This window comes from Neovison vison, chromosome 1 (genome assembly GCF_020171115.1).
Source record: "Neovison vison isolate M4711 chromosome 1, ASM_NN_V1, whole genome shotgun sequence".
Taxonomy (NCBI): Eukaryota; Metazoa; Chordata; class Mammalia; order Carnivora; family Mustelidae; genus Neogale; species Neogale vison.
This window is the reverse complement of record NC_058091.1, coordinates 211,799,085-211,826,895: the sequence shown is the minus strand read 5'-3', so window position 1 is coordinate 211,826,895 and position 27,811 is coordinate 211,799,085. Positions and strand designations below refer to the sequence as shown.

At 35.4% G+C, this 27,811-nt stretch overlaps 1 protein-coding gene across 1 annotated transcript in view; it reads right to left on the bottom strand.

Annotated features, from left to right (window-relative positions):
- HOMER1 (homer scaffold protein 1) overlaps positions 1-27,811 on the bottom strand; it is a 131,806-nt gene that overhangs the window by 57,222 nt on the left and 46,773 nt on the right. The window contains exons 3-5 of the mRNA XM_044266442.1: positions 23,936-24,067; positions 20,288-20,380; positions 9,589-9,728 (exon numbers count right to left, since the gene is read on the bottom strand). Coding sequence (XP_044122377.1) covers positions 9,589-9,728; positions 20,288-20,380; positions 23,936-24,067 — 365 coding nt within the window. The remainder of the gene's footprint in view (positions 1-9,588; positions 9,729-20,287; positions 20,381-23,935; positions 24,068-27,811) is intronic.

Below are 27,811 nucleotides of genomic sequence, written 5' to 3'. Positions count from 1 at the left end.
AAAACCTGTACCCGAATATTCACAGCAGCATTATTCATAACAATGGTGGAACTTTCAAAAAGTGGAAACAACACAAATGTCTATCAACTAGTGAGTGGATTAACAAAATGCAGGATATATCCACACAATGGAATATCATCCAGCAATAGACGGAAATGAAGTACTGATACATTCTGTAGTGTGGATGAACCCTGAAAAGTCATGCTAAGTGAAAGAACTGTCTTGTCATTAAAGGCCACGTATTATATGATGCCATTTATAAAGAATGTCCAGAACAGGCAAATCTAGAGACAGAAAGCTAAGTGATTGCCTCAGACTGGGGTAAAGGGGAGTGTGTGAAAGGGAAAAAGAAATTGTTAACAGGTACATGGTTTGGGGGGAGGTGAGGAAAATGTTTTAAAATGGATTGTGGTGTTGGTTGCACAACTTTATAAATATACCCCAATGCCCCTGAACTGTACACTTTAAATAGGTGAGTTAATTAACATGTGAATTACATCTCAATAAAGCAGTTGCTAAAATTATTAATGGGAATATCACCAGCTAAGTGGATGCTATGGGAATTAAAAAGGTAAACTAATTATTCTTCATATTGATAGCTTCGTGGACCCTGTCCAGTATATATTTTTGTTGCTAACAATCAAGATGAACCAACTTATTTACCTCTTTCTGTCGTCTCAGTAATGGTATCTCATTTATTTGCTCAACAAATTTATTTATTATCTGTTACATTTCTAAATGGCTTGAAATCATATTGGATATCAAGAAATCCAAGTCAATAAGACTTACTCCATAAGCTAAGAAGAATCTAGTAAGGGAGTTTAGTTAGTAGTGGTAAATATATGTTGAACAATGACAAAAATCTGGATGAAAATATCCTGAAGTATGATACAGAAAACAAAAACCTCTGGGAGTTTAGTAGAAGGAACACTGCCTCAGCCAGGAGGAACCCTAAAGAAAAATGCCTTTGGAGATCTCTCTGTTCTAATCTAACCATTAACAAATACTGACGCTGAATACCTCACATCTTCCCTGTACTTGCTTATACTTCTGTAAAATGAAATGGACTATGTAATACAGAGAAAGTTTCTTCTACCTCCAAAGTTCTACTATCAATGTTTAAACGTCAATTTAGGCCAGAGTCATAAAAATGAACTATTTTCTCTACACTGGATATATGACCAAGCTAAACTCAGTGGAAAATGGCAAACTGATGGAAGATAAATGAAAATAAAATGTACATTTATTCAAAGATCTTTTTTTTAATTTGAAAGAGAGACAGTGAGAGAGGGAACGCAAGCAGGGGGAATGGGAGAAGGGGGACTCGATCCCAGGACCCTGGTATTGTGACCTGAGCCCAAGACAGACACCTAATGACTGAGCTCCCCAGGCACCCCAAAATGTACATTTATTTCAATTGGTTAGTCACATCTATATTTTTTATCCCTACAAGGAAGGTGTAATCCCTGGAGCATGACTACTTTCAATACATTTCAGTGTATTAATTGTCAGCGTATTTCCACGTGAAATGTGTTATCTCATGAAGCAAGAGTTGGCCCAATCTTTACTTCTGTCAAATGTACGTAGTACAATTCTCAATTTTTAAAAATCAATAGTCTTTAAATTCACTTCTTTGAGTCATATAATAAGTACTTGTGTTGACCTTTTAAGAGACGAAATTTTTAAAAACATATTTTGGTTATAATTGGTTTTAAAAACAATATAAGTATTCTCTAACTTCATAGAAAATATATCACTGAATCACTCTGCATTGCTTTTTAAATAAAAAGAAAAAATATCAAAAGGACAAAAAATTATTCTATTATAATGAAAATGTACATTTTAGCATCTCTAACATTATTCAAGTACTTAAGAACACTATTAACACGGTATCTTCAAAATTTCTTCATACAAACTAGGAAATTTTGAAGAAAATTAGACTAAGTCAGTTAAACGCAAGACTTCAATTTATTAAGAGTGACTGAATTTCAAAGATTATAACTAGTATTATATTTTAGCTTCAAGGTCTTATGAACCTATAGGCATTACTTTAGCTGACTCGCACTGTATCATGGGTATTCAATGCATGTACTCTATTTCTGTGAGGGAGATTGTTTCATTCACTGGTTTACTGACTGCCTATGATGCAAAGCACCAGGAATACAAATAAATAAAACACAACCCTTGCCCCAGGTGACACTGCTAAGTTAATTTTTAACTTCCATACGTAAATCAGGAGTTAATAGGAATTTAACAGAGGAGGACACGTGTGGGAATGAAAGTAAGTTTAGAGGCAAAGGTGCTAGAGGTTAAAGGATATACAGGGGTTGACCAGTTGGTGGCCCAGTTATAGGCAGAAGTGAATAAGAAGAAATATAGAATGTGGGTACACAGCCAGTGCAAAGAGAAGGGAGAAAATTCCAAAAACAAGGAAGCAAAGAAAGACTTGCAGATGAGAAAGCACAGTTGCTTGGTTGATTATATGTGGAGAACTACAAGCAATTTGGAGCAACTGCTTTACAAGCACAAGGTGACAAAGCTGGGAAGGCCTCATTTGATGACCATGGAATGGTCTATGTATACCATGCCACAGAAATTGTGTGATTTTTGTATTTGAGAGAAAACACCTGTCAGAGTAATATCCAGGATTCATCTGCCCATATATCCTCCCAAATACCTCCACCAGGAGTTAATAAGGTCATTACAACAATGAATATTACTAGCTAGAATATGTTTAAAATCCTTACCTTGGGCTAAACTATATGTAAACCAGAGTTTCCTTTTGAAAGTCTAGATTAGAAACAAGATGGGTCCTGTAGGCCCCTCCCTCTGTATGGCCTTATTTTAAAAAAACCTTAGCATCTTCATTTTTTTTAAAAGTTTTTTTTTTTTTTTTTTAAACTTATTTGACAGAGAGACAGAGAGAGAGGACAAGTAGCAGAGTGGCAGGCAGAGGGAGAGGGAGAAGTAGGCTCTCCACTGAGCAGGGGGCCTTATTTGGGGTTGAGTCCCAGCATCCCAGGATCATGACCTGAGCCAAAGGCAGATGCTTAACTGACTGAGCCATCCAGGTGCCCCAAAACTTTTTTTTTTCTTTAAGATTTTATTTTTGACAGAGAGAGACAGTGAGAGAGGGAACACAAGGAGCGGGAGAGGGAGAAGCAGGCTTCCCGCCAAGCAGGTAGCCTGATGTGGGGCTGAATTCCAGAACACTGGGATCATGACCTGAGGTGAAGGGAGACGCTTAAAAACTAAGCCCCCAAGGCACCCCGTCCCAAAACTTTAGCATCTTCAGATGAACCTTGCACACTTTGCTTTACCACAGACCTCACTATTCTTTGCTGACATACATACCACGAATGTACATGGCTTATTTGACCTTTGCCTATGTTCACATCTTGATCTTTTCCCTTACTTCTCTAATAAGAGGAAAGATGGGAATCCAAATTCAAAGGAAGAACATTTTCCTTTAAGTCTTAGAACAGATCTATATATCACACACCTCCCTTCCAATAGACTACCCACTTTTAAAAACAGAAAGGAAATGATAAAAAAGAATTTTAAAAGCCCTCTACAGGGAAGAGATCATAATCAATCTAGGATCAATCTGTCCCATTATAAATGACCACATGTCTAACTCCAGCCAGTCATTTTGAAAAGAGAAGCTGACAATCACTGGGGATGGACTGGTAAACATTCTTTCTCATTAATTCCACTGGTAAGGCAGAGAGGGAGAAGAAAGGACTAATCCCTAACAGCAGGAAGTTAGTAATGTCTTTATCTCATATGAATAGCATTTTTCTTCTTGCAAATAACCTTTATTAAGTGGTAACACCTGAAAAAATGCTTCAGCAAATTTATACATTTTCTTCAAAATATTGTATAAGACATTAGAAGGGAATAAAGATAATTTTTTTTAAAAGATCTTATTTATCTGACAGACAGAGATCACAAGCAGGCAGAGAGGCAGGTAGAGAAGGAGGGGGAAAGCAGGCTCCCTACTGAGCAGAGAGCAGGATGTGGGGCTCAATCCCAGGACCCTGGGGTTGCGACCTAAGCCGAAGGCAGAGGCTTCTACCCACTGAGCCACCCAGGCACTGAATTTTTTAAAAAATTCAGGCAGGATAGGAAATGTAAGTATACTTATTTAGAAAGGTAATAAAGGAAACATTCCCAGTCCCTATATTCTATTTTTTAATTGCATCTTATTTAAAAATACATAAATTGCTCCTCACCTCCCAGAGAATATAAACTGTGAATATTATGAAATTACTATAGCACTTCTTATAAAATGCTATCTGTTCACAATTATGGTAAAGGAAATTCTGACATCTCTAAATTGTTATACTATAATCTCTCATAATCTGTTTTGCCCTTCAAGTTAATTTTTAAAAAACCTAATCTAATTTTTGAGGTTCAATGGTGGGAGAATAATAATACTTAAGTCATTTGTAACTATAACAGTAAGGAGAATTCTTTTTTTTATTTTATTTTATTTTATTTATTTATTTGACAGGCAGAGATCACAAGTAGGCAGAGAGGCAGGCAGAGAGAGAGAGGAGGCTCCCCGCTGAGCAGAGAGCCCAATGCGGGGCTCGATCCCAGGACTCTGGGATCATGACCTGAGCCGAAGGCTGAGGCTTTAACCCACTGAGCCACCCAGGTGCCCCAGTAAGGAGAATTCTACAACTTAAATTTTTCATCTGCAATCGTATTAATGATAAAACACTTCTTGAGAAATCAAGTCCCAATTTTACAGATAAAATTTTTTTTCATACAAAAGTTAGCCACAGAGATTATTTCTCTTGTAGTTCCTAACTATGATCTTGTAAATTTTGCCCACTATTGACAAAAACGGGAGACAGAAGGCATAGCTGTGGAAAGTATAGTATCCATAGCTCTGAACATTCACTTTTTTGTTACTTGTATCATCTTTCAAGTATGTACAAATGGTGTTTAATTCAAAATAAAGCACTTTTGAAAAAATTTTAATATGTAACTGGAACAGTATATAAATTTTCTAATGAAATTTAGTTTTTGAAACTCTATCAAAACCCCTAATCAGTTTTACTTTTTTAATTTATTTTTTTAATTTTTTAAAAAGATTTTATTTATTTGACAGAGACACAGCAAGAAAGGGAGCACAAGCAGAAGTGGGAGAGGGAGAAGCAGGCTTCCCGATGGGCAGGTAGCCTGATGCTGGGCTTGATCCCAGGAAACTGGGAACCGAAGGCAGAGAAGGCAGATGCTTAATGACTGAGCCACCCAGGCACAAGCCCCTCCCCACCCCGCATCAGTTTTAAAGCAGTAACTTTCTGAAGCTCGAAATAGGGAGAAATTACTCTATTAAATAGAACTTAAGTGAACCCACCCAGATTTCATAAATTCAAGTAAAACTGTGGTTATACTGGTTTAAAGCAAAATCAATATACTAAAGAGTAACATTTGTACATATATCCTTTAATGAATCTGTTGGAAACACACAAAGTGGAAGAAAAATCTCTTTAACAGAAGACAAGGTACATGCAGTACCCCCAAAATGTGTACATACTAGCAGCACCATAAGAATTTACTACCTAAACATTAAAAGAATTTAAATATAATCAGTGCTTAAAAGAGCTTATTTTCCATTAATATAATCAATCTGTTATTAAAATTTGTCAGTACAAAAATAGCTTGGCAAACTACTAATGTATATACACTAGGTTCTGGGCTCTCAGAAATATGGTAACAGCAGTTAGTTATCAATCTATTACTATATATGTGGGGAGCACAAATTCACAATGAACAAGATAAAAGGCTTTAGTTTTCAGTATTACATTCTAACAGCACCGGGAAACTGTAAAATTAACTATTTCCAAGAGAATTTTAGATAGCTTTAAATCTTAAAAAAACAAAGCCTAGAATTTATTTTTAAGAACAAGTAATTCCCAGAATTCCATACAGCTGATGCTATGAAGCAAACAGTAACTCCCTAGAATGAGAAAACAAAACCTTCCCCCATTTGTATATACTGGTCTATTAGTATATAGTTACTGTATTTAGTGCATAGCTAACCTAAGATTAAGGTCTTAAAAGTGCCCTGAACACTTCAGTGGATCAGTATATACCTGTTCAGTCCCAAAATGATTTTTACTATTTCGGTTAAAAAGTAGTTTTTTTTTAAGAAAATATAGCAACTTAGGTAAAAGGTAATGTCATTTCCCCAAAGAAATTAGTAAACATTTTTATCCTCACGAATTCCCTCTTTTACATACCTCTAAACTTTAAAAAGCATTTAAGTAAGTATACTAAAAACATATTAATTTATTGAAACTTACTCAATGAGAATGTTTTTGCATAGCTATGGTAAGGACATAAAAACAGCACTTGACTAAGGAATACTGAACAGTCAATACATTCTAAACTTTAGTTCAGCAGTATAATTAAAAATCAAAGAAAAGAGTAAATAATTAAAGGTAACCTTGTAATGCCACTGAGATAGAACATAAAAAGCTGTAGTACCTTAGTTAATAGGTTTTAAAAAGCTCAAAGGTAATTTTAAGAAGTATTTGTGGATGACATTACATGTCTGGGATTTGCTTTCAAAATAACAGAAAAGCGGGAGAGTGGGCAGAGTTGTAGAAATAAAACTGGCCATTTTTTCCTAACTCTTGAAGCTGGGTATGTGCTCATGGGAGTCCATCATAGTATTCTCTCATATATATTTGAAAGTCTATTTAAGTTTAAAGAGTAAAAAAAAAAAAAAACTTGCTTATGTCTATAAAGCTAGTACTTTTTAAAAAGTACATAAAACTAACAGAGTAAAGAACCAACTATAACGTGATTGAAATCAAGGCCTTCTTTTCGTATGTGAATTAATGAATTCATGAGATTTAGACACACGGTTTGAACTTCAAGAGCAGAAATTGGCTTGCTAAGTGCTATTACTCCGATCAACTCTTAATGAATTTGACTGACTAGGTCATTCTTCTCCATATCCTTCCTTCACACAAACACAACACATAGATATTGTAGTGACTTTGCTCAACCAGAATAGAGAAATGGTGGCAAAATTTATTTTTTTTGTTCATCCTTTTCTGTTGAAATAAGTACTAAGGAAGAAGGCAAAATAGTCTACATAAACCTTTAAAAACACAGACTTTGTCTTCCGTTGCCATTAAAAAAAAAAAGCGTATCAAGTTTAAACACAAGTTTCAGATTTAAATAAAAATTATTTTAATATTCTTGCTGTTTCTCATTCATGAAACACTGATCTTATTTCTATAGAGTTCTCTCTTAAGATAGGAAGTTATTAATTTCCTGACACTACAATGTACTTCTTGTGCTGGGAATAATTTGACTAAAATGCACTCTTAACTAACTGGCAGTATCTACTGGGGTCAAAAGGTGAGCTGCAGTCTGCCCAGTTTTTACTAACCAACTATGTGAACAGGACAACTCACCTCTTGTGTCTCCTCATGTGTCGAAGGCATACGTTTTCAAACTTGACATTTTTTATACTCTAATCCAGCATGCACACACAAATCTATGTATTACTGAATGAAATGAAGTTCCTATCCCTAATGTGAATTTTACTCTGATGTTTCCTATTTTATGTTTCATTTTTCAGAATGAAATTCAGATAAACTAAATCGGTTTCAAACCACCACAGTTTGGAAGATCCTGGATTATACCATCTTTGAGGTTTCTTCTGTTATTTGGGGATTCTAACATTGGCTATAAAACACTAAATCTTCTATCCCAGGTGGAAATCAAAACTAGTTCAGAAAAAGAGTCTTTTGAAATCTCCAAAGCTAAGGTTTTTTTTTAAGAGTACAACAAGAAAACTTTGAGATTGTGTAATACCTTTAACATAATTAAAAGCTTAAAATGACCTGTTAAACTTTTTCAGTTTAAGAGATACTCAAGTATCTCCATGACTAATCTATACATTCTAGTAGTCAAAGATGCTGTACCTTCAAATCAAAGTTAAGTAACTCCTATTAGAATCCTAGGGACAAAGAACATCAATAGAAGATGACTAGTCCCATTTAATAACTCCAAATACTAAGGATTAGCAAAACAGCAAACATTCAGAGAATTTTAGGTGTATAAAATAAACCTGAAGTAGTTTTTATAAGTGTTAAATACAAAAATTCTTATTTCCAAATGCTATAGTATTCAATGCACATGGCTCGTTTAAATGTTAGCTAAAGAAATCACATTTATAATTATGTTCAGTGCATTTACATCTTTTAAATGGGTATGTTAAATTTAACAGGAATAAAATTTTTCCTTCCCTCAACGTACTTTTTAAAAACTACATACTAATCACATTGCTCTTCAACTGTAACTATATTCAAAAACCTGTATGTTTTACTTATTGATGGGAATATAGTCTTCAGAGGAACTAATAAATTTTTCACGTGTCCAGTTATTTTGGTAGCAACAAAAAAGAGAATACGTTTACCCTGCAATAGTTAAAGCATGATGCCCGTGATAATTCTAAGATAGGTCTATTGTTATATGCAAAATTATTAGCATTTTTAGGAACAAACTTGTAATAGAAAAACTTTTTGACTGAAGGACTAACACATTCCTTAAAAAACCCCTAACTAAGTGCTTCTTCCTCAGGCTGATCATGTGGTCTCCCAACGTTAGTCTCTAGTATGGATAATCTATGCTGCCCCTATTATTCAACAAATTCAATCAAAGTTAGAATTCTCATGAATTAAGAGTCTGGAATATCTCACTTCACAAGTATTCTGAATATACTAAAGAATCTGATGTTTTAAAAACTGGTCCTCAAAAGAGATGTTCAACACAGGAAAACTATTAAATTTTAGTTAAAACTACTAGTCAAAAGTTTCCAAAAAAGGATAAAAATTAACTTTAAGACAATGACTGATAGGTATTTGTTTATATTTGCAATGCTACAGTTCCAAAGACCAGCATTCAAAAAATTATACAGTATAGCAAATAATTACTGTAACTGGTTTAGAACATATTTAAGATAAATTATACCTTTCTGAAGTATCAAATTCTTTTACAGTTCAGAAGTACCTGAAGATTGATATCCAGTTAATTGGTATAAAACACTAAATCTGAAATTAACATTAATATAAGTTACAACAATACCTTGTTTCCTTCTGTGAAATCCTATGATGAGATCACCTCTAAGAGTACAGTAGAGCTTAATTTTAGAGTAGTAAGCCAATTAAAAAAAAATTATAAACCTCAAGAACACAGATGAAAGAGGAAACCAGGTTAACAAACAGGAATTTTGGGGGCTGTGTTAAAAAAGTAAGTAGAAAAGATTTACGATGAGGTATTGTTTCACTGAAAATTGATTTGTACTGCAACTAACTCAGGGAACTTGTTCTACATAAAGGAAACATTCATTCTAGTTCATCTAGGCATCTATAAACTAAAAATTCTTTAAAAGCCTTTCTGAGGTTAACAGAAATAGCTAAAAAAAAAAAAAAAAAAAAAGACTGACCTGAAATTTTCACTCAGGGTTGTAACTCTGCAAGATTTATCTGAAACCAAGTAAGTTTCCGTATTTACACATTTTACTTAATCATGATGGTTGAATTGAATCTGTACCTATGTGAAAATGGCAATGCATTCTGAGTTGGTTCAGCCCTTGGCTCTGAGTTCTGTGTCACATCAGGTGTTCTTTCATCATCTGTTCCATTGATACTTTCTGGTGTTAAAGGAGACTGAAGATCCCCGCCTGCTGATTCCTTTAAAAAAAGGGGGAGGGGAGGTAAGGGATAAAAGTGTTATTATACTTTTGTTAAAATATACAAGACAATCAAAGTTAAAAGTGACTCCAATGTATGCTTACTTACAAACTATATTTCCATTGAAATTTGAGTCAAAGAGGTAAAAAAATAAAATTTAAAGGAGAAATAATTTTTTAAAGCAAAGCAACTCATAAGAAAATGACCTGCAGAATGCTGTGAAGTGTGTAAATCTGGCGATTCACAGACCTGTACCCCTGGGGATAAAAATATATGTTTATAAAAAATAAAAAAATTATTAAAAAAAATAATAAAATTTTTTAAAAAATGACCTGCAACAATACAATTTAGAAATGCAGTTTCAAAGAACTGAAGAACTTTTGGGTTCATAAAGCAACTAGCTGGTTAGAATAAAACATATTCAAAGAATTACTTAAGCAAAGACAGAACAAAAATGCAAGAAAATGTGATTTTACTTGGGAAGGTAAGAAGGCAAAGGGAAGAATGAAATCTTCAAGAAGTTTTAATTTTTATCTGCCCTACTTTTCAATTCCGGAGTTACCTACAAAAGCAGCCAGAAATCCCTCTGTAACATATACAGAGGTAGTATATTTCAGCTTAAATAATGGAATTATTTTTCTTCACAGAATTTCCTCTCTTATTTCTACTTTTAATTATGTTTTGTCTATCAAGATGAATTTAATTTGTTCCTCTAGAAAATAAGTGGAATTTAAAATGAAGCCCAAGCTGACACTTATTATTTGGATCTGAATTTGGTATTAGTAGAGATCAGAACTGAAGGGTCATTGGATAAACCTGTTAACCAGGCGAGGTCCTAGCACTAGATGATTTAAGTGCAGCTTTGTGGACCCCCTGTGATTTCTGGGCACTAAAACTTCACAATTGAAATATTAGGCTATGGTAAAGAAGAAAAAGAAAACATCAGTGTCCAATAGGAGAGTGGGTAGGTATGGTCATAATCTGCCAACCTGAAAGAATACAGGATTTTTTTCAAATAAAAACAAGAGGGGGGCCTAGATAGCTCAGCTGGTGGAGCATGCAACTCTTGATCTCAAGGTTGTGAGTTTGAGTTCCACACTGGGAGTAGAGCTTACTTTAAAAAAAAAAAAAAAAAAGAAAAAGAAAAAGAAAAATATGTGTAATACAGGAAAATGCTTATAAAAACATGAGCATATAAGGAGTTATCTTAGATTATGATAATTTAAATATTTTACACAAAAATAATGCACATAGAGAAATACTAGGAAGGAATATAGAAAATATTGATGTGGTGAATAACATTCTTTCGGAGGTTTCTGGTTTTAAATTGTATGTATTTTATTTCACATTTAAATATTTTAACTAATTATACCATAATGCTATAAATTATACAAGTATTAAAGGTCAAAAAGGCTACTTTCTTGATTCTACCTTATCACTTAATTATTGTTCAATTATTAATGGAACCTATTTTGACCTTTGTTTCTTTAAAAAATTTTCTCCTAAATCCTCTGTTTCAAGTAACTGACAGTCAATGCATGAATAAGGTTTACTGTACAATGTGACAACAAAAAATGGGAATGATATCCCAAATGGCTATTTCAAGGTCAATTATGGACCATATCAATTAGCCAGAAAAAGTTGAAGCAGCAAGAAGAAATAAATCAGGGCTATTTCTCTTCAAGAAAGACCAAACCAAACTTAAATAATCAAGGTAGACTGTCCAATCAGTTGAACAGGAAGTTGATTCAGTGGATATAAGAACAGAAACAAATTACCTTGTGTTTTGTTTTGTTTTTTAAGATTTTATTTATTTTATTTGAGAGAGAGACAGAGAAAGAGAGAGCACCACCAGGGCAGAGGGGGCGAGGGAGAGGAAGAACAAGACTCCCCACTGAGTAAGGAACCTGACACGGGGCTCGATCCTAAAACCCTGGATCATGACCTGAGCCAAAGGCAAACGCTTAACCGACTGAGCCACCTAGGTGCCCCACAAATTACCTTGCTAACCTAAGAGGGCATAACCAGCATCAGTAACTAAGGATTCACTTGGAGATTTGCTAGAATTGATTGATAAGAGTGTGAGGGACAAAAGTAGATTAGGATTAAGAGAGAGAGAGGGAGAGAGCGAGAGAGGTTCTGCGTCCCACTGCTTTCTGGGGGGAAATGGGGGTTTTGGTGCATGGATCTTGGGGAGGCTAAGAATGTTGATGCTACTGAAGTGGGAAGACCATTTGAGATGCAGGCTAGGAAGGAAAGAAGGAAGGAGAAGAAGAAAGGTATAGAAAGTATAGAAGTAACAACAATTCCAGTATGGCAACTCAACAAGCCTTCCATCAGAAAACTTGAATATTAGCTACATTTAAATAAAGGCATGTTTTGTTACCCTATACATTACATCTGAAATGAAAACAAAACGCCCAGAGCGTGTTTTATTTAAAGCAGGTTAAAACTTAATAAAATTAGTATTTGCTCCTTAGAGAATTACAACACATAAGAGCATAAAAGGAAAATGAAATTCCTTTGACTTCTAACTACCCCACAGGTAGTCAAAAGCATTCTGTGAGACCTTCCAGGAACTTCATATATGTTATAAGTAACACCGTGAAAGTTGTTTTATTTAATGTATTCCAAACATTGAGTTCTTTTTCAAACTAAATTTTGTGTAATTTCTTAAACATTCAACTTCAGCTATTACTATAAAAAAACACCTTATATAAAGTCAACACTTTATATCTTTAATTCAAACATTAAAATAAAAAAATTGGAAATATATTAGACACAAATTTTTGAAAGGAAAAAAAGGATAGTTTGTCTTTAGAAAGACATTCTTAAGCTAAAATGGTTAACAGCCATTTTAAGGAAAAAATTATTAAACAATACCCTCTCTGATACATAGGTGTATATGTATATATGTATACCGAAGTTGGTAAGAAAAATGAAAAATGTGAAACATAAAATATAAATTTAAAAAAGCACATGTAAGATTCAGGAATTGCTTCTTAAGAATTCTCTCTCTACTCATTTATGAAGTGGCAGGAAAGCTAAAAATAAAACAAACCAATAAAAAAAAACAACAAAAAAGAAATGCCACAAAAGGAAATATTCTGAATCCCATGGAAAAGAAACGGGCCAGGCCCTCCCTCCAGGCCTTCACCCAGCTCCTTTCTGTTATTTGTACTGTAGCAGGAGAGTGGGAGGGAAGGATGTGGCAGCAGTGCCCTTTCCCCATTAGACCAAATACCACCAACACCTTCCACTGAATTCCAGTAAAGCCTAAAATTAAAATTCCTGTTACAGTTCCATCCTTTCTGACTTAAGGAAAACAAGGCTTCTTCTCTTTATCATTTAATAAACATTCAAAGAAGACTTATTCTATTTCAGTCTTTTCTATTTAAATGAAGATGAGAACACTCTTTTCTGGGCAGAGGCTCAGACAGGAAGGACCTTATGATTTTGAGTTCCTATGGCTGTGGATATTGAAAGAAATGCCAGGGAAGAGACACGGGGAAGAACAAAAGGATACATAAAGGAAGGTGAGGCTGAGATCAAATGTCTACTATTGCTATAAGCCATTCCCCCCATACCCGGTCACCACTTGTGAAATCTCACTTTCTGACAACCACAGAAATTCTTTGTAACGTGACTCTAGATTAACTCCTGCTCTTCCTTCCCTGTGTGAAGTGTACTGACTTGACTGAGGCACAGTGCTAGTGGGTTAACCTCTATTCTGCATATTTTTGTATCAGCTACATGAAATGCTCACCAAGAATCAGCTGTATCTGTCCCAAGCACATTTATGCCAATTGTATTTATAGAATTATATGACTGAACTAAATATTACGCAAACTAATAAAGTCTGAATGCAAAGCTAGAGTGGTTCTTTTGATGAAAACCAGACCACATGCTTTGAAGCAACTAAAAAGTAAATGGTTAGACAATAAAACCTACAACTAAGAAACATAACAGGAAAATCTACTGTCACACTTAGCTTTCTTTGCAAGTGACTAGGGTTAGCTCTACTTATAGGAAAAGAGAAACAGGAAACTGTAGAAAATTAATTAGTATGATTTATGTAAGAAAGAGAACATGGAATTCCAATCAACAGATTCATATTCAAAGAGAAAGTTTCAGCTTTAAATAGAAATAATGGTGAATACATAAAACATGGTATTATTGAATTTTAACTTATAAACTGATTCTTTAAAGACTTCTTCCCATTAACTGACTTTTTTTTTTTTAAAGATTTTATTTATTTATTTGACAGAGAGAGAGATCACAAGTAGGCAGAGAGGCAGGCAGAGAGAGAGGAAGGGAAGCAGGCTCCCTGCTGAGCAGAGAGCCCGATACGGGACTCGATCCCAGGACCCCGAGATCATGACCTGAGCCGAAGGCAGCGGCTTAACCCACTGAGCCACCCAGGCACCCATTAACTGACTTTCTTGATTAACTCATCAACCACTAGTTTTGATTCCAACAGGTAAGAGGTGTTGTACATCCTCCTATCCTCTCAACCTAACCCATACCCTTCCCCCTTGCTTTCCAAGCTGGTATCTCTTGGCCCTCTGCCATTCTGGGACTTGGTCAGGTGGGATCTGGCTTTATTCCTCTCCATGGTCAGTCTATAGCAGAAAGCCAATCACCTTAATTATATTCAAATTAGCACTTGGGGGCTTCCTTCCACAACCATTTTGCCAATATCTAATTCCTATCAACTGAACCATCATTCCATATTCTTATGTGCCCAAGCCACCAAGTGCAATGAGAGAAAACACTGTTAAACAGGCTGACTAGCGTCATGAAAGTAATTCTGAGCCCTGCCGAGTAATTTTTAATTTTACTTACTACTCCCACTTGACTCTTCTTTTTTTACTTTACCTAACAGCTGTTCCAAATCTGTGTTCAAACCCTCTCTTTCTTCAGCTGTTTTTCCCTCTCAGTAAATGACCTAAGTCTTTCTTCAGAGAAAAGAGAAATAAACTGGCAAGGACTTCCTCAGGCTTCCTCCTATCTGTATCTGAATATATTTTTATCCTTCCCTCCTGTCTCAGATAAAGAAGTAGCTTATTTGTTTCCATCATCCTCCCTCACAATATTACCTTCTTTTGCATAATGTTCCATCAATGACTCCCTTCCTTCTATTCTTCTCTTTCTCTTTCTCCTTTACTCATTCCTTACATTTAAAACCTTTTGCAAATCACTCCCACACACACATTCTATGAAAAAAATATATTCTTAGCATCACATCCTCCTGAAATTACCATGTTAAACTCTTATTCTCCTCATACAAAAGAAAAGATTTGTGACCATATTCTCACTACCAAACATTTCTGTCTCAAGAATAGCCCAAAGTCACTAACTCTACTTCCTTTCATTCTAGAAACTAATTCACATTGCTCTTCTTTACCAACAGTCCACTGGTAAAGTGCACTTCAGTTTGTTAGGTTTGAAGTCCTCTTAAGTCTCATCCTTTGGAAGCACCCCCCGCCCCGACACTGCCACATCACTGCCTCCAATTTATAAAGCTCTTCTCTTGACTTCTGTACTAACATTTTCTGCTGCTTCATTTCCTACCACTTTACTGTGTCTTTCCCTAGATCTTCCTCAAATTTAAATGACAATTTTCAAGTGACAATTTCTGACCCTGTCTTCCCCTCTCTTCCCATTCTATTTTCTTTCTGGATGATATCATTCCCTCCTATAACTTTAACTACTACTCATTTGCTGAAAACTCTTGAGACTTACCTCCGATTCATAATTTCCAAATATCTACAGGACATAGCCCCCTGCTTCATTAGGATATAAATTCAGTATCTGAAGTGGAAATCCTCTCCTAAAGTTCATACTACAAACCAAGAATAGAAGTTTCAAAAACAGGCGTGTCTAGTTGGCTCAGTTGTTAAGTGTCTGCCTACAGCTCAGGTCATGATCCCAGGGTCCTGGGATGGAGCCCCACACTGGGCTCCCTGATCAGCAGGAAGCCTGCTTCTCCCTCTGCCCCTGCTTATGTTTCCTCTCTCACTGTGTCTCTGTCAAATAAATAAATAAAATCTTAAAAAAAAAAAAAGAAAAGAATTCTCAAAAACATCTTGCTCCTCCTTTACCAGCCTCCCTCACCAATCCTTCAACTCCTGTATTTCTTCCAAGTTCAGTCAATTTCACCACTGTTAGGTCTAGACTCTCCTCTCTATTCTCAATGCCAGCATCTAGTAGGCAAATCCAAAAGAGAAACGGATAAACACTCCACTGGGACAACTAACAGGATTAGCGCATCTTAAGTCCACTGTCCTTACTTTGGACATCAAACAATAATACCCAGAAAATTCTAGTGAACGTTTCCTGAGATTGTAAAAGTTGTTTTGAGGTATCTGGTTTAGTAAAGCCCCATTTTTTATGTGATACTAAGAAAGTATCACATTAATTTATAGGCATTCACTAATTCTAACGGTATATTAGTGGGTTAGATATATAACTAATATAGTTCAAGGTAGTAACACTTGGCTAATGCGGACCACCTTTCAAAAAAAATCCATTTATATCAAGTGACACCCTTGGTATAGAAAATCTAAAACATTTAAAGATTAAACTTGAAATGTCCAAAGAGACCATATAGTTCAAAATTTTGACCTTACAGGTTTAAGACCTACTACACCCAGGCAAGTCAACTCATTTGCCTAAGATCAAACAGCTAGTCACAGAGATACTAACAATCAGTTAAAATAAACCAGTGCCTCATTTGAATAAATGCAATTTCTCTTTAATTTGAACATTAAAAAATTATGATATTTATAACAAAGCTAAAGAGGCTTTGTTCCTTTGAATACACACACACGTTTTACTTTTCCTATCAAGTGAATTTTTAAAAATCTTTAGAAAAAAACTAGCCTAAATATAGATTAAGAGAGCTACAATATATCCAGTTTATATGGAGAAAAAATCGATAACTTGTGCTTCACTACAACTATTGGAGTAAATACTTCATTCAACTTAGAAGTCTTAGTCAAATGACTAAAACTTATTTTTTTCTAAACTGCAATGAAGAAAAAATTGCATTATATATATTTGATTATCTAGCCCCTTTTTCTTCAATGTGCATTCTGAGGAAAGCACTTAAGTCATATATAGTATTTGTTTCCTTTGCACTCGATAGGAAACTTCATATTTAAAGCCAATCGTCACTCTTGGTTCTGTATCAAGTTGACTATTTAAAAGATTCCCATGGAAACCCAAGAACATAAGATCTCCAACAGAGAAAAAGTTCTAAGTTAATGTGTATTAATTAAAGAAGAACATGGAACAAAGTAACAACTAATACACGATTCAGCTTATTCCTAGAGATGTTATCTTGATCAAGACAAAATAAAGGCTATCTGACATGACCACACATTTTATCAAGAGTACAATCTTAGCTCAAGAGTTTAAGAATGAGGAAGTGGCTAACTTGGCCCTTAATGCCAGACTCTCCTCATCACATGCCTTTAGGGACGTGAACAGTTTGTCTACAGCACTACCTCTCAAAGTGGGATCCCCAGATAAAGCATCAGCATCTCCTGGAACCCTGCCAGTAATGCAAATTCTTAAGACCAAACTCAGGCCTACTAAATCAGAAATACCACGAGTGGGACCCAGCCTTTGTATTTTAACAAGTTTCCAGGGTACTCTGACGCAGGTTTTACTCAGTTAAGTCACCTTTATCTTTCTAAGTAATGATGATGCGCCAGACACTATGTCAAGGCTTCACATCATCATCTTCTGCAGCACAACCACAGCACCAACAACAGCTGTTAACATTGACAATTTACTCTACGCTAAGCACTTTATAATCCTCATTTAATTCTCACAATAACACTATAAAGGAGATACTATTTTTTAAAAATTTATTTTAATTCCAGTATAGTTAGCATAGAGTGTTATATTAGTTTCAGGAGACACTGTTCTTATTCTTTCATAAATTTTTTTTAAAAAATGGTATCTTGCTTAAATTAAAAATAAAACAAAACAAAAAGAACTAGTAAGAGTTAGAGCCCATATTCAAAACCAGCCTCTAAAGCCTATATTAATGCCACTGTTGTATGACATCATCATTATCATTCTTACTTCCTCCAACAATCCCATAGCCTAAGTAATGTAATCCCCATAGTACAGATGTATAAAGAGAAGTGGGTTAAGCCATTTTCCCAAGACCAAATAGTGATAAAAAATAATTTATATCTAAGTCTGTTTGAAAACCCATACTCTTAACTGGTCTGTTATCCCTCCTAAATAAAAACAAAAGCTATGACTGACTGAATGCCTACTGGTATCAATTATTCTATTAAACCTCTTGATGCCCTTGCTGAATTCCTTCGTAATACACTATACTTCAGGCAGAGGGTTAATTTAGCAGATTGGGTTAAACCAAGGAGAATCAAGCTCTGCTCTCTAGCAGAGTAGAATCAGAGTGGCCAGCAGTCATACATTTCAAACTGAAACAGAAATATTAATGACATCTGTAAGGGACTGTCACAAAAGGGGAAGGGGTGGAAACAAATGAAAATAAATATATTTTTTAACTATTACTCTTGGCTTCTGTACATTAAATTAGCAATCAGACTTCAATGCTTTGAAAAGATACCTTAGGGTCAGTATATTTTGGCTCTCAGATACTGCTGAACTTAGGATTTTTTTTTATTCTTTATATTTAACAGTATTTTCCACATATAAACATCTTGGATATATTCTTTTGATGAAAGTCAAGGCTTAAAGACATCCCTTCCACCAAAGAGGAGCAGGGATCTTACCAGCGACATGTTCACAGTTAATTAAACAAAAACAAGTTATGATCAGAGAAACAGGAACTAAGTACAATGGACAAACGCGATCCATTGTAATTTTATCAGAGTCCTTTCCATATTCTCTATAGCATGTGCTACAACATCTTCTTAAAACGCTGGACTCATTCACCTGAAGAATGAGCACTTCAAACATGCACTGGTACTAAATTTTACATATGTTTTTATGAAAAGTATCACTACGCTACCATAGCACTTAGGGAAGATAGCGTCAAGGGAAGTTTCAGAAATGATCATGTTATTCCAGGTCACTGCAAGTGTGGAGGAAGTGTAATGGAGCTTTGGCTTCGATCCAGAGTACACCTTTAGTCTATGAGGAAATATGTACTTTACACATATTTAACAGAGCTCTCCTTTCCTTTTAAAAAAAACAAAAACAGAAAAAAACCCCAGAACTCTGTATACCAGGTGCAGTTACCAAATAGAGATGGGTGCCACAGGTGAGGAGGAAGGTAAAGAGCAAACAGTGTTCAAAAATGGCTCGTCACTAAATTCCCAGGCAATTCCTGTTCACTTTCTCGAGTAGTGTTATGGAACTCTGCTACTATACTGTCATTCCAGAGAAACATTTGTAATACCTGATTCCTCCTTTTCATATAAGCCGGCAGCACACTTCAAATGCTATAGAGAACCCAGCACAAAGCTGAACCCTGTCCTTAAGATTCAAACTGAAATAAAAATTTTTAGAAAAGCCTATTAAAAAGCAGAATCATACAGTGTGTATTAAAACCTTTGTAAAAGCACTGAAATGTAAGTATTTATTGAACTTTACTTGGAGATGTAACTAATTTCCAACCAAAGAAAGATTATGATGGGCAAGTCACAGTTATTAAGTCAATTGTTAAAGGAAAAAGCAGTATGTGTATAAAACCTGTAACATTTGGGTCTTGGTGCTAAGTGTAAAGAAAGCCGTTCCAACTGTCAGATTTAAGTACACTTAAAATCAAGTATAACAGACTACTATTTTTTCCCATATATTTGATGTTTTGACATAAAAACTTCCCGGCTACCCAATTCTTAGAAGAGGGTGAGTGGGAACATGCCTTTGATATGCAAACTAACCAATCTAGACCAGTACTGCCCTCATCTGACCCACTGTACCTCAGGATGCAATATTCTTTTGCCTTTGTCATCCCAGGGCCAGATACCAGGCAACAAGGGACTACCCTTATGAGTTTAGAGGCTACAGAAATCATTCAACCAGTCAAATTCTAAATTGTCTACCCTGCTCTGCCATTCCTGAGGAAACCTGAATACAGCTCTAGCCTCAGCATTTCCTATACTCCTGCTTTCTGCCTCCTGACCACCATGAACTTCTCTAAGTAGCCCTCAGATGTGTGCTATGTCTGCCTCCTGTTACTAGAACCTGTGAATACAATAAACTCTTATTTCCCTGAGCCTCTCCTCTGTCTCCTCCTGGGACTGACCATTATAGAATACAAAATAGGCCAATCTATGCTCTTACATATGATTGTTTTTAAGTTGTAGGCACATCAAATAAGCTAAGTTGTAATTACTGAACAGATTTCCCCCCAGATTCTTGCAGACCTTGGCATATAAGAAAGAAACCTTTCTCCACTAGTACAGATTAACTGAAGGGTGCATTTCTACATTCACCTTGGAAACCACTTTAATTTTGCCATTATCTTCCTAAATTTAACCCTGGCACAAAGGATACCATCTGAAATGAACAAGGCTCAAAAACAAGAACAGAAATTAAATACCCACCTGTGAAGGTGTACTGGTAAGTTCCATCTTTTCCTGTGATTTCTCCTTTGCTAGTCGAGCAGCTTCTTTAAATTCCTGAAACTTTTCTGCGAACTGAACGTATAAAGACTATATACATTAACCAAATAAAATAAATATAGGTCTCAATACCCACTTTTACCTTGGTTTTCTTTCATTTTCTGAATTACTGACTCTTACACAAGCAATCTAGCCCCCAAATCAATTACAAGAGCAATATGAAAATGTAGATTAAAGAAAACTAATACCAAACACTTGTCTGTACACTATCACACTATCTACTACTCGGACTCATTGCATCGAAAAACATCACAATGTAATTAAGTTAGAACTGGGTGTCAGCAAGCTTACCTATGTCCTTTCTTCGTTGTTCAGATATATTTTATTAAGACCAAGGGGCAGACTATAGGATGTGAGTGGAATCAGGAAGGATTAAGATACTTGGCTTATAATGGAAAAAACTGAATCTTTTAGGTATTTACTCATAAACATCTCAGTATTTAGAGCTTGCTTTTAACTTTTACTAGAATATAAACTCCTGTATTATGTAGGGCATTTTATTTTCAACAATACAAATAGCAACATATAATATTATCATTAAATGACATTACTAAAACTTCTTTTCCAAAGATTCCTAAACAGCTAATGTACAGTGGCAGAGAAGAATAACATGATTCCACAAAGGTCTTTAACGTTGGAAAGAACAGCAAAAAACAAAAAGAAGAAAAAAAAAAAACCCAAAAAACAACTACAGTACATGAAATGCTAATTCTTATGAACTCATAGTAATCTAGAAATGTCAGGGCCACAAAGAGTATCTATTTTGGCTATGGAAGCAGAAACTAGTCTACCACTATTCTCAGAAGGAGTAAGATAAGGCTACAGAATAACCAAATTAAAAAAATAAAAAATCTCACATAACTTAAAACACCTGCTGGAATTGGTAATAAAAATCTGAAATTATAGTTCCCTCCTCAAATCCCCATAAGCCAGCCCTGATTCATTTCTCTTTTGGGAAAGGAAACTTTAGAAGGAGAGGTCATGATATCCTGGCCTGTGCTGGGGACTTAGAGGAAGGTCAAAATTAAAACCGTCATTACAGCCTTCCTTTTCAAACTTGTCCCCACCACCTAGAACTTGTAAATCAGGGAACTGAATCTATATTAGTATGCTTCACTTTCAAAGTGAGGAGATACTCTGTGCAATTAATCCGAACATAAAGCTAAAAAGGTCTCATTCCCACTGGTGTAAATGAAATAAAAACAAAACCATTATTAGTCTTCATGTAATTTGAAGTTTCTCTTACACTCATCAAGCATTCCAAAGTAGTTAATGTTTAAAATCCTTTCAAACTTCATAAAGTCTCACACTATTGCTAGTTTTCATTGACTTGGGTTTCCATGGTAACAAAATACAACTTAGTAAGCACTCTAATAATCCAAGCATAATTGCAATTTTCCTCATACATCAACCTTAGGAGACCAAATATTTCTCTCAATGCTGCTACTCTCCCTTATTTTGAGACACCTTTGTCTAGAATTGCCTTCAGAACTTACTCAAAACTCTTATAATGCTTTGATTCATTTGCGGTTTTTAATGATAAAATAAACCAGACTAATTACATGCTTGCTTCAATTATGTAAAAAATTATAAACTCCTTGGGGTCCCCCATTGTCTACAAAGCAGCAATACTGGTCTCTAATGTAGCTTGGAAAATAAATCATGATTTTGTCATCTTTCAACAAAAACATTCTGAAGACACTGATCATATAAACTCTTGAAGCCAAGTCTAGTGAATAAATAAACTAGATTTCAAGAGCTAATGTCAATCCTCCTTCACAATACCAGGAATCACTACCAGTAAGGCTGGTCAAAAGTATATGTTAACTTTAAAGAGGAAAAATACAATTCTCGAAATAGAAAAACCACTCCCAGAAAAAAGATCAAATGAAAGAATATGGTAAAATTGACAGGATTTAATAAACTATTACTTTACCATATTAGCTAGCTGACCAGTATACCTCAAAGATGTGACAATAACTTAATTTGTAGCCCAAATTACTTAGACTCCAAAATCATTTTATTCAAGTTTGAGAAATTAATCCACAATTTAGCTCCTGTGTTGTTAGGAAGTTTAGCAACTGTAAGCTAATCATAGTTTTAACTTTTTTTGGCTATAGACTTTAACAGACAATTCCAAAAGAAAGTTCTAAAAAGCTTCCACCTGAGTAATGGTTAAAGTATTAGAATAAACTTGTAATTTCCTAAGGGGATTATTTACAGAGCGGCAATGCTCAGCTGGATGCCTGTGTCCTTGTTATACTGAAAAGACTTTGAATCTCTTACCTTTACTACAGCTCAAGAAAATGTATTTAGAGAATACAATGGGAGTAACAGAAACCAAATCAGATAACACCTGTTCATTTTAATCATCCTATTAGGGATGGACTTAGAATCATGAAGGCAAAAGTTCAAATATCCTTAAAAGTGGTCTCTAAACTATAATTTATATCAAAAAGATAACAAAAACATTTGAAAACACCAGGGTTAAGGAATGTCTACAACCAAAACAAATGGAAACAAAGATTACTTTAATTACTAAGCTAACTATATGCTTGAGTCAATAAATACAAGAAAGTAACATGGTTTTTAAAAGAACTCCTGTAAGAATCTGAATGATTTCTATAATGAGTAGCTTACGGTTTAATGTAAACATGAACTGTGTGTATCTTCCAGAGCCTGATGACCCTGAACTTGAACAACTGCAACCCCAGATCCTGTGTATACCAAATTCTATGTAAAATGTGCCAAATGTAGTGTTATCCTTTTATGAAAGGCTTGAAAGAGAGAAATTTAAAGCATAAATCTTTGGGTCCGGAGAGCACAAAAGTGAGTAATTCTCATCACCTTGATCATCTTATCCTGGGACAGTTTCCTTTTCCTTACATACTTTCCGTGTGACACCCACAAGATTTCAAGACACTGGTGGTATGAACACTGCATGCTACTGCTCATAAGCAGGACAACGGCTTTACTCGCAATATTTATCTGCCTGTTGATGTTCTGTATTTTAACAGCCTCTGGTTACAGTAATTCACTTGGTCATTATGTTCCAAGAATTCTTCATGTGTTTATTAGGTCTCATACTGCGCTATATCAGAGAGTTGGAAGTAATTCTTACCCAGATAAAGCACCATTTTTCCTAAACAAAGTAATTTATACATGCCTACTATCATGTCAAAAAGCTGAAATCTTTATCACTATCAGCTTAAATTTCCATAGCTCAGAAGAGTTTGGTGTTCACCTGCTTGCAGACCATCTCCACTAAGGGTGCTAATCCCTGAGTAAAGTCCATTCTGAACTGATAATCCCTAACTTCCCTGTTAAATGTCGCACAGACCATTCACCACATAAATACCTCTCTGTCAATGGTGACCGTGTTTAAGGTGTACAATTAATTTTCCAATTGACAGTGGAATCCAATGATCTCTCACTTCTTGCTTTAAAGTCACTACAGTTGTTCTGAGAATATTAAACAAATTTCTCCTATATTTTATACTTTCCATTTGCTATTAAATATGTAAGACATCCAACTTGAAGATTTCCACCTGATCTTATGAGTTAACTTACTTTTGAAAGATGGTGCTCAGAGGAGAATCCCAGTCCATAAACAGTGTTTGCCCGGCTATCGGCCCACTGGCCAAACTTCTGAGATGTTTTAGTAAATGTCATGTTTGGGGTGATGGTGCTATTAATTATTGCCTGAAAAATAAAACAAGTATGAGTAACTAGCCAAAAACTAGCAAAAATCTAAACACAAGATGATTTAGTTCCATAAAAACTTGGGATTTCCAATGGGTCACAACATTAAATATAGAAAGATAGCTATAGCAATAGTTTTTGTTTTTTTTTTTAAAAAAGATTTTATTTATTTATTTGACAGAGATCACAAGTAGGCAGAGAGGCAAGCAGAGAGAGGAGGAAGCAGGCTCCCCGCTGAGCAGAGAGCCCGATGCAGGGCTCGATCCCAGGACCCTGGGATCATGACCTGAGCCGAAGGCAGAGGCTTTAACCCACTGAGTCACCCAGGTGCCCCAATATAGCAAGTTTTTTTAATAAATCTTTTTAATTAATTAATTTTGCCAGAGAGAGAGAGAGAGAGTAGGTAGGGAGAGAGAGAGGGGTACGGAGGGCCCGAGGGAGAAGCAGACTCTCCGCCAGCCAATTAGGGAACCTGATTCAGAACTCAATCCCAGGACCTAGGGATTATGACCTGAGTTGAAGGCAGATGCTTAAATGATTGAGCCACCCTAGCACCCTAGAAATAGCTTTTAACATTATAAGTGATAGTGTAGAAATATGGTAACTAATTGAACTATAAATATGAGGGTACTCTACCAAAAATTTCAACACTTTACAATCAAAATAAGTTTTCCGAGGGGCACCTGGTGGCTCAGTGGGTTAAAGCCTCTGCCTTCGGCTCAGGTCATGATCCCAGGGTCCTGGGATCGAGCCCCACATCGGGCTCTCTGCTCAGTGGGGAGCCTGCTTCCTCCTCTCTCTCTCTGCCTGCCTCTCTGCCTACTTGTGATCTGTCTGTCAAATAAATAAATAAAAATCTTAAAAAAAAAAAAAGTTTTCCGATGATGCAAAAAATTTTACGGAGTTTTTATCGTCGTCCTTTGAACATACAGGATCAGTATCTATTATTTCTGAGTAATAGTTCCTGGAAGCACATAGGCTTTAATATAGTTGTTTCTTTAAAAGTAGGGCCCTACCCTTCAAAAAATCTTTCAAAAATGAATACATCAACAGAACAAATTTTCTACTTGTATGCTAATTTTCTAAAATCCATAATCAAAAGTTTTCTTAAAGCTGACTTATTTAAATATATTATGACACAGTAAAGACTTTCAATCATTATTTTTTCCTTTACTCAAGGGAAAAACAAACCCCTAAATATATACTTTACTTCTTTTTTCATAAAGTGGTAGAAATTCATGACATAGAGAATCACTATCATTTCTGTTGAACACATAGTTTCCTAGAAAACTAGTATTTTAGTGTGTTATTAAATATTAATTTTGGTGATCTCTATAATAAATTCCAACTATTATTGTAACATACTAACTGAAATATATTCCCTCTGCCAGGACTGCAAAAGTACAGAACCAGTCTTAGTTTAGTTGAATGCCCTCCAAAACCAAGATTACAAAGTGATTCCAGTAATAATATTAAAGTTACCAAATTCATAAGCAGTCCTTTGGTGAACTACTAAATGTAGAATGAAAATCAAGCATTTTCAGAACACAGCTAAAGTTATAGACCACGTGAACAGTAAGAATATAAATATTCATGAACTATGCACATACTGATGAAGTTGCAGTCATGAATGTATGATCCTTGTCCTACTAAAGAAGATAGTCAAAGAAAGAGTCCTTACTTTCTGTCACAAACAGCAGATGTGTTAGCTGCTGTTCTATGAGAGCCCTTACCCTTGATTAAGCATTTTTACCTCTGACAAAATTTATATACTCATACCTCCTTTCTCTTCAATTCAAAAGCTCCTTTCCCTAGCGTGTCATTTTAGGACTATGTAAAATGTGGCTAACAAGTGCTCTAACTTGCAGGGTGTCATGAAAGACTAAATGGAAAAGAATATATTAACAAATGGTAAGAAATGGAATAACAAAAGGTAAGGAATTTGGTTATGGAATCATTCGGTTAGCTTTTGGTCAGCTTTTTAAACTGAGTACCTATTAAATGCCTAGCACAATTCTATAAACTTGAAATGTAACAACGAGATGCAACATTTAAAGGTGGATTACACTCTAAGGCACAAAGAGCTGGTCAATAAATAAATAAGTAGCTTACTAATTTAATTTCCGAGTGGTTAAGTGCTGTGAAGCCCCCAAGAACAGCATGTGATAGAGTCTAAGAGCCTCAAAGGCAAAGACTGGCAGGGACTATATTAGATTTGGTGGTCCTCAAGTGTTCCCTGATGAGGGTGCTTTTGAGCTGGAATTGGAGTGTTTTCAAAGACAGAAAGGCATTTTACATGTGATCCCAATAACTCTCAATATGTGAGGTAGCAAGAGGTTTTTACAGGCATCGAAGAAAGTAGATGCCTATAAAACCCAGCTGCTACTGGTCATAGATTTCAGTTTTAGCTATGTCAAGTGAACTTCTTTATGCTTTTAAGAGTTCCATTTTCACCCCCATTTTGAACCTCTCACCTCCACTTGTCCTGGGATTACTTGTATGGAGATTCTTTAATCACTGCAGAAAAACTTTAAAATGATAGATGACCCCACACTTGAAAAAAAATTATTCATTAGAATTCTTTGACTAGAATGCTTTGAACTGCTTGAATATGAATCCATTCAGAAGAAAAATCTTAGTTCTTTAAAATAAATTTGTCTCTCAATCCCAGAGTTCCTGTCTTTTCAAGGAAAAGAGGTAAAAATGCTGTGTCATTACAGATCATGGAGGGCCCTTATTCTGGCCCTCGGCCATGCTGATGTCTCCGCAGCTTCATTAGAAAACCTTTAAGCAAATGTTACATGCACAGTAAGGGCACTAAATGAGAACAAATAGACATTTTCTAATCCGGGGCACCTAAGGGCTGTCCAACTCATCATGCAGTACAGAAATAGAAGTGGGGGTGGGGGCAGAAAAACACTGAGCCACAAGTAAACCACTACTGCTTATCAAAAAACAACTACCCCAGTAGGGACTGCAGTAGCTACCAGCATCAGTTTTAAGAATTAATGAGAAAGCCTAAGTGCCACAGAGGGTAGATTTTGTTAAAATAAACAAAACAAAAGCTTGTCCACAAGAGTTATTTAAGAGTCTAATGATTACAAGCTGCAAAGTATATTCAAAAACGGAAATGCCAGCAGCAATAGTTTCTTTTGCTTGAGAACGAAGAACACATGAGAGTTATTTAATCACATGGGACAAGGGAATTCTTCAGTTGAACTTATTCCATTTAAGTCTCCCATCTAATAAAACGATGTCTTTTCTATGGTATGGGCCAAGAGGTAAACACAGATTGTAGAGAACTGAAAGTTCTACTCAGGGAAAAGAAATAAATTATTATTCTAGTGTCTGAGATCATAACAATTAAAATCAGATGATTTCATTCAGCAGTTACAAAACATGACGGAATTCTTCATTAAAGAAGTTTTATAGGGGCACTTGGGTGCAGTCAGTTAAGGGTCTGCCTTTGACTCGGTCATGATCCCACGGTCCTGGGATCAAGTCCTGCATCAGAATCCCTACTCAGTGGGGAGTCTGCTTCTCCATCTGCCTCTGCCCATCCCCCTCATGCTCTTTCTCTCTTCAAATAAATAAATAAATCTTAAAAAAAAATTTGCAGAAATGAACTATTACTATTTCTCAAGTCTTTAAACCCTCCAAGTAAAAATGAAAGAGAATCAATTTTTGTAAAGATTTATTTATTTGAAAGAGAAAAAGAGATAGAGAAAGTGGGGTGAGCGGCAG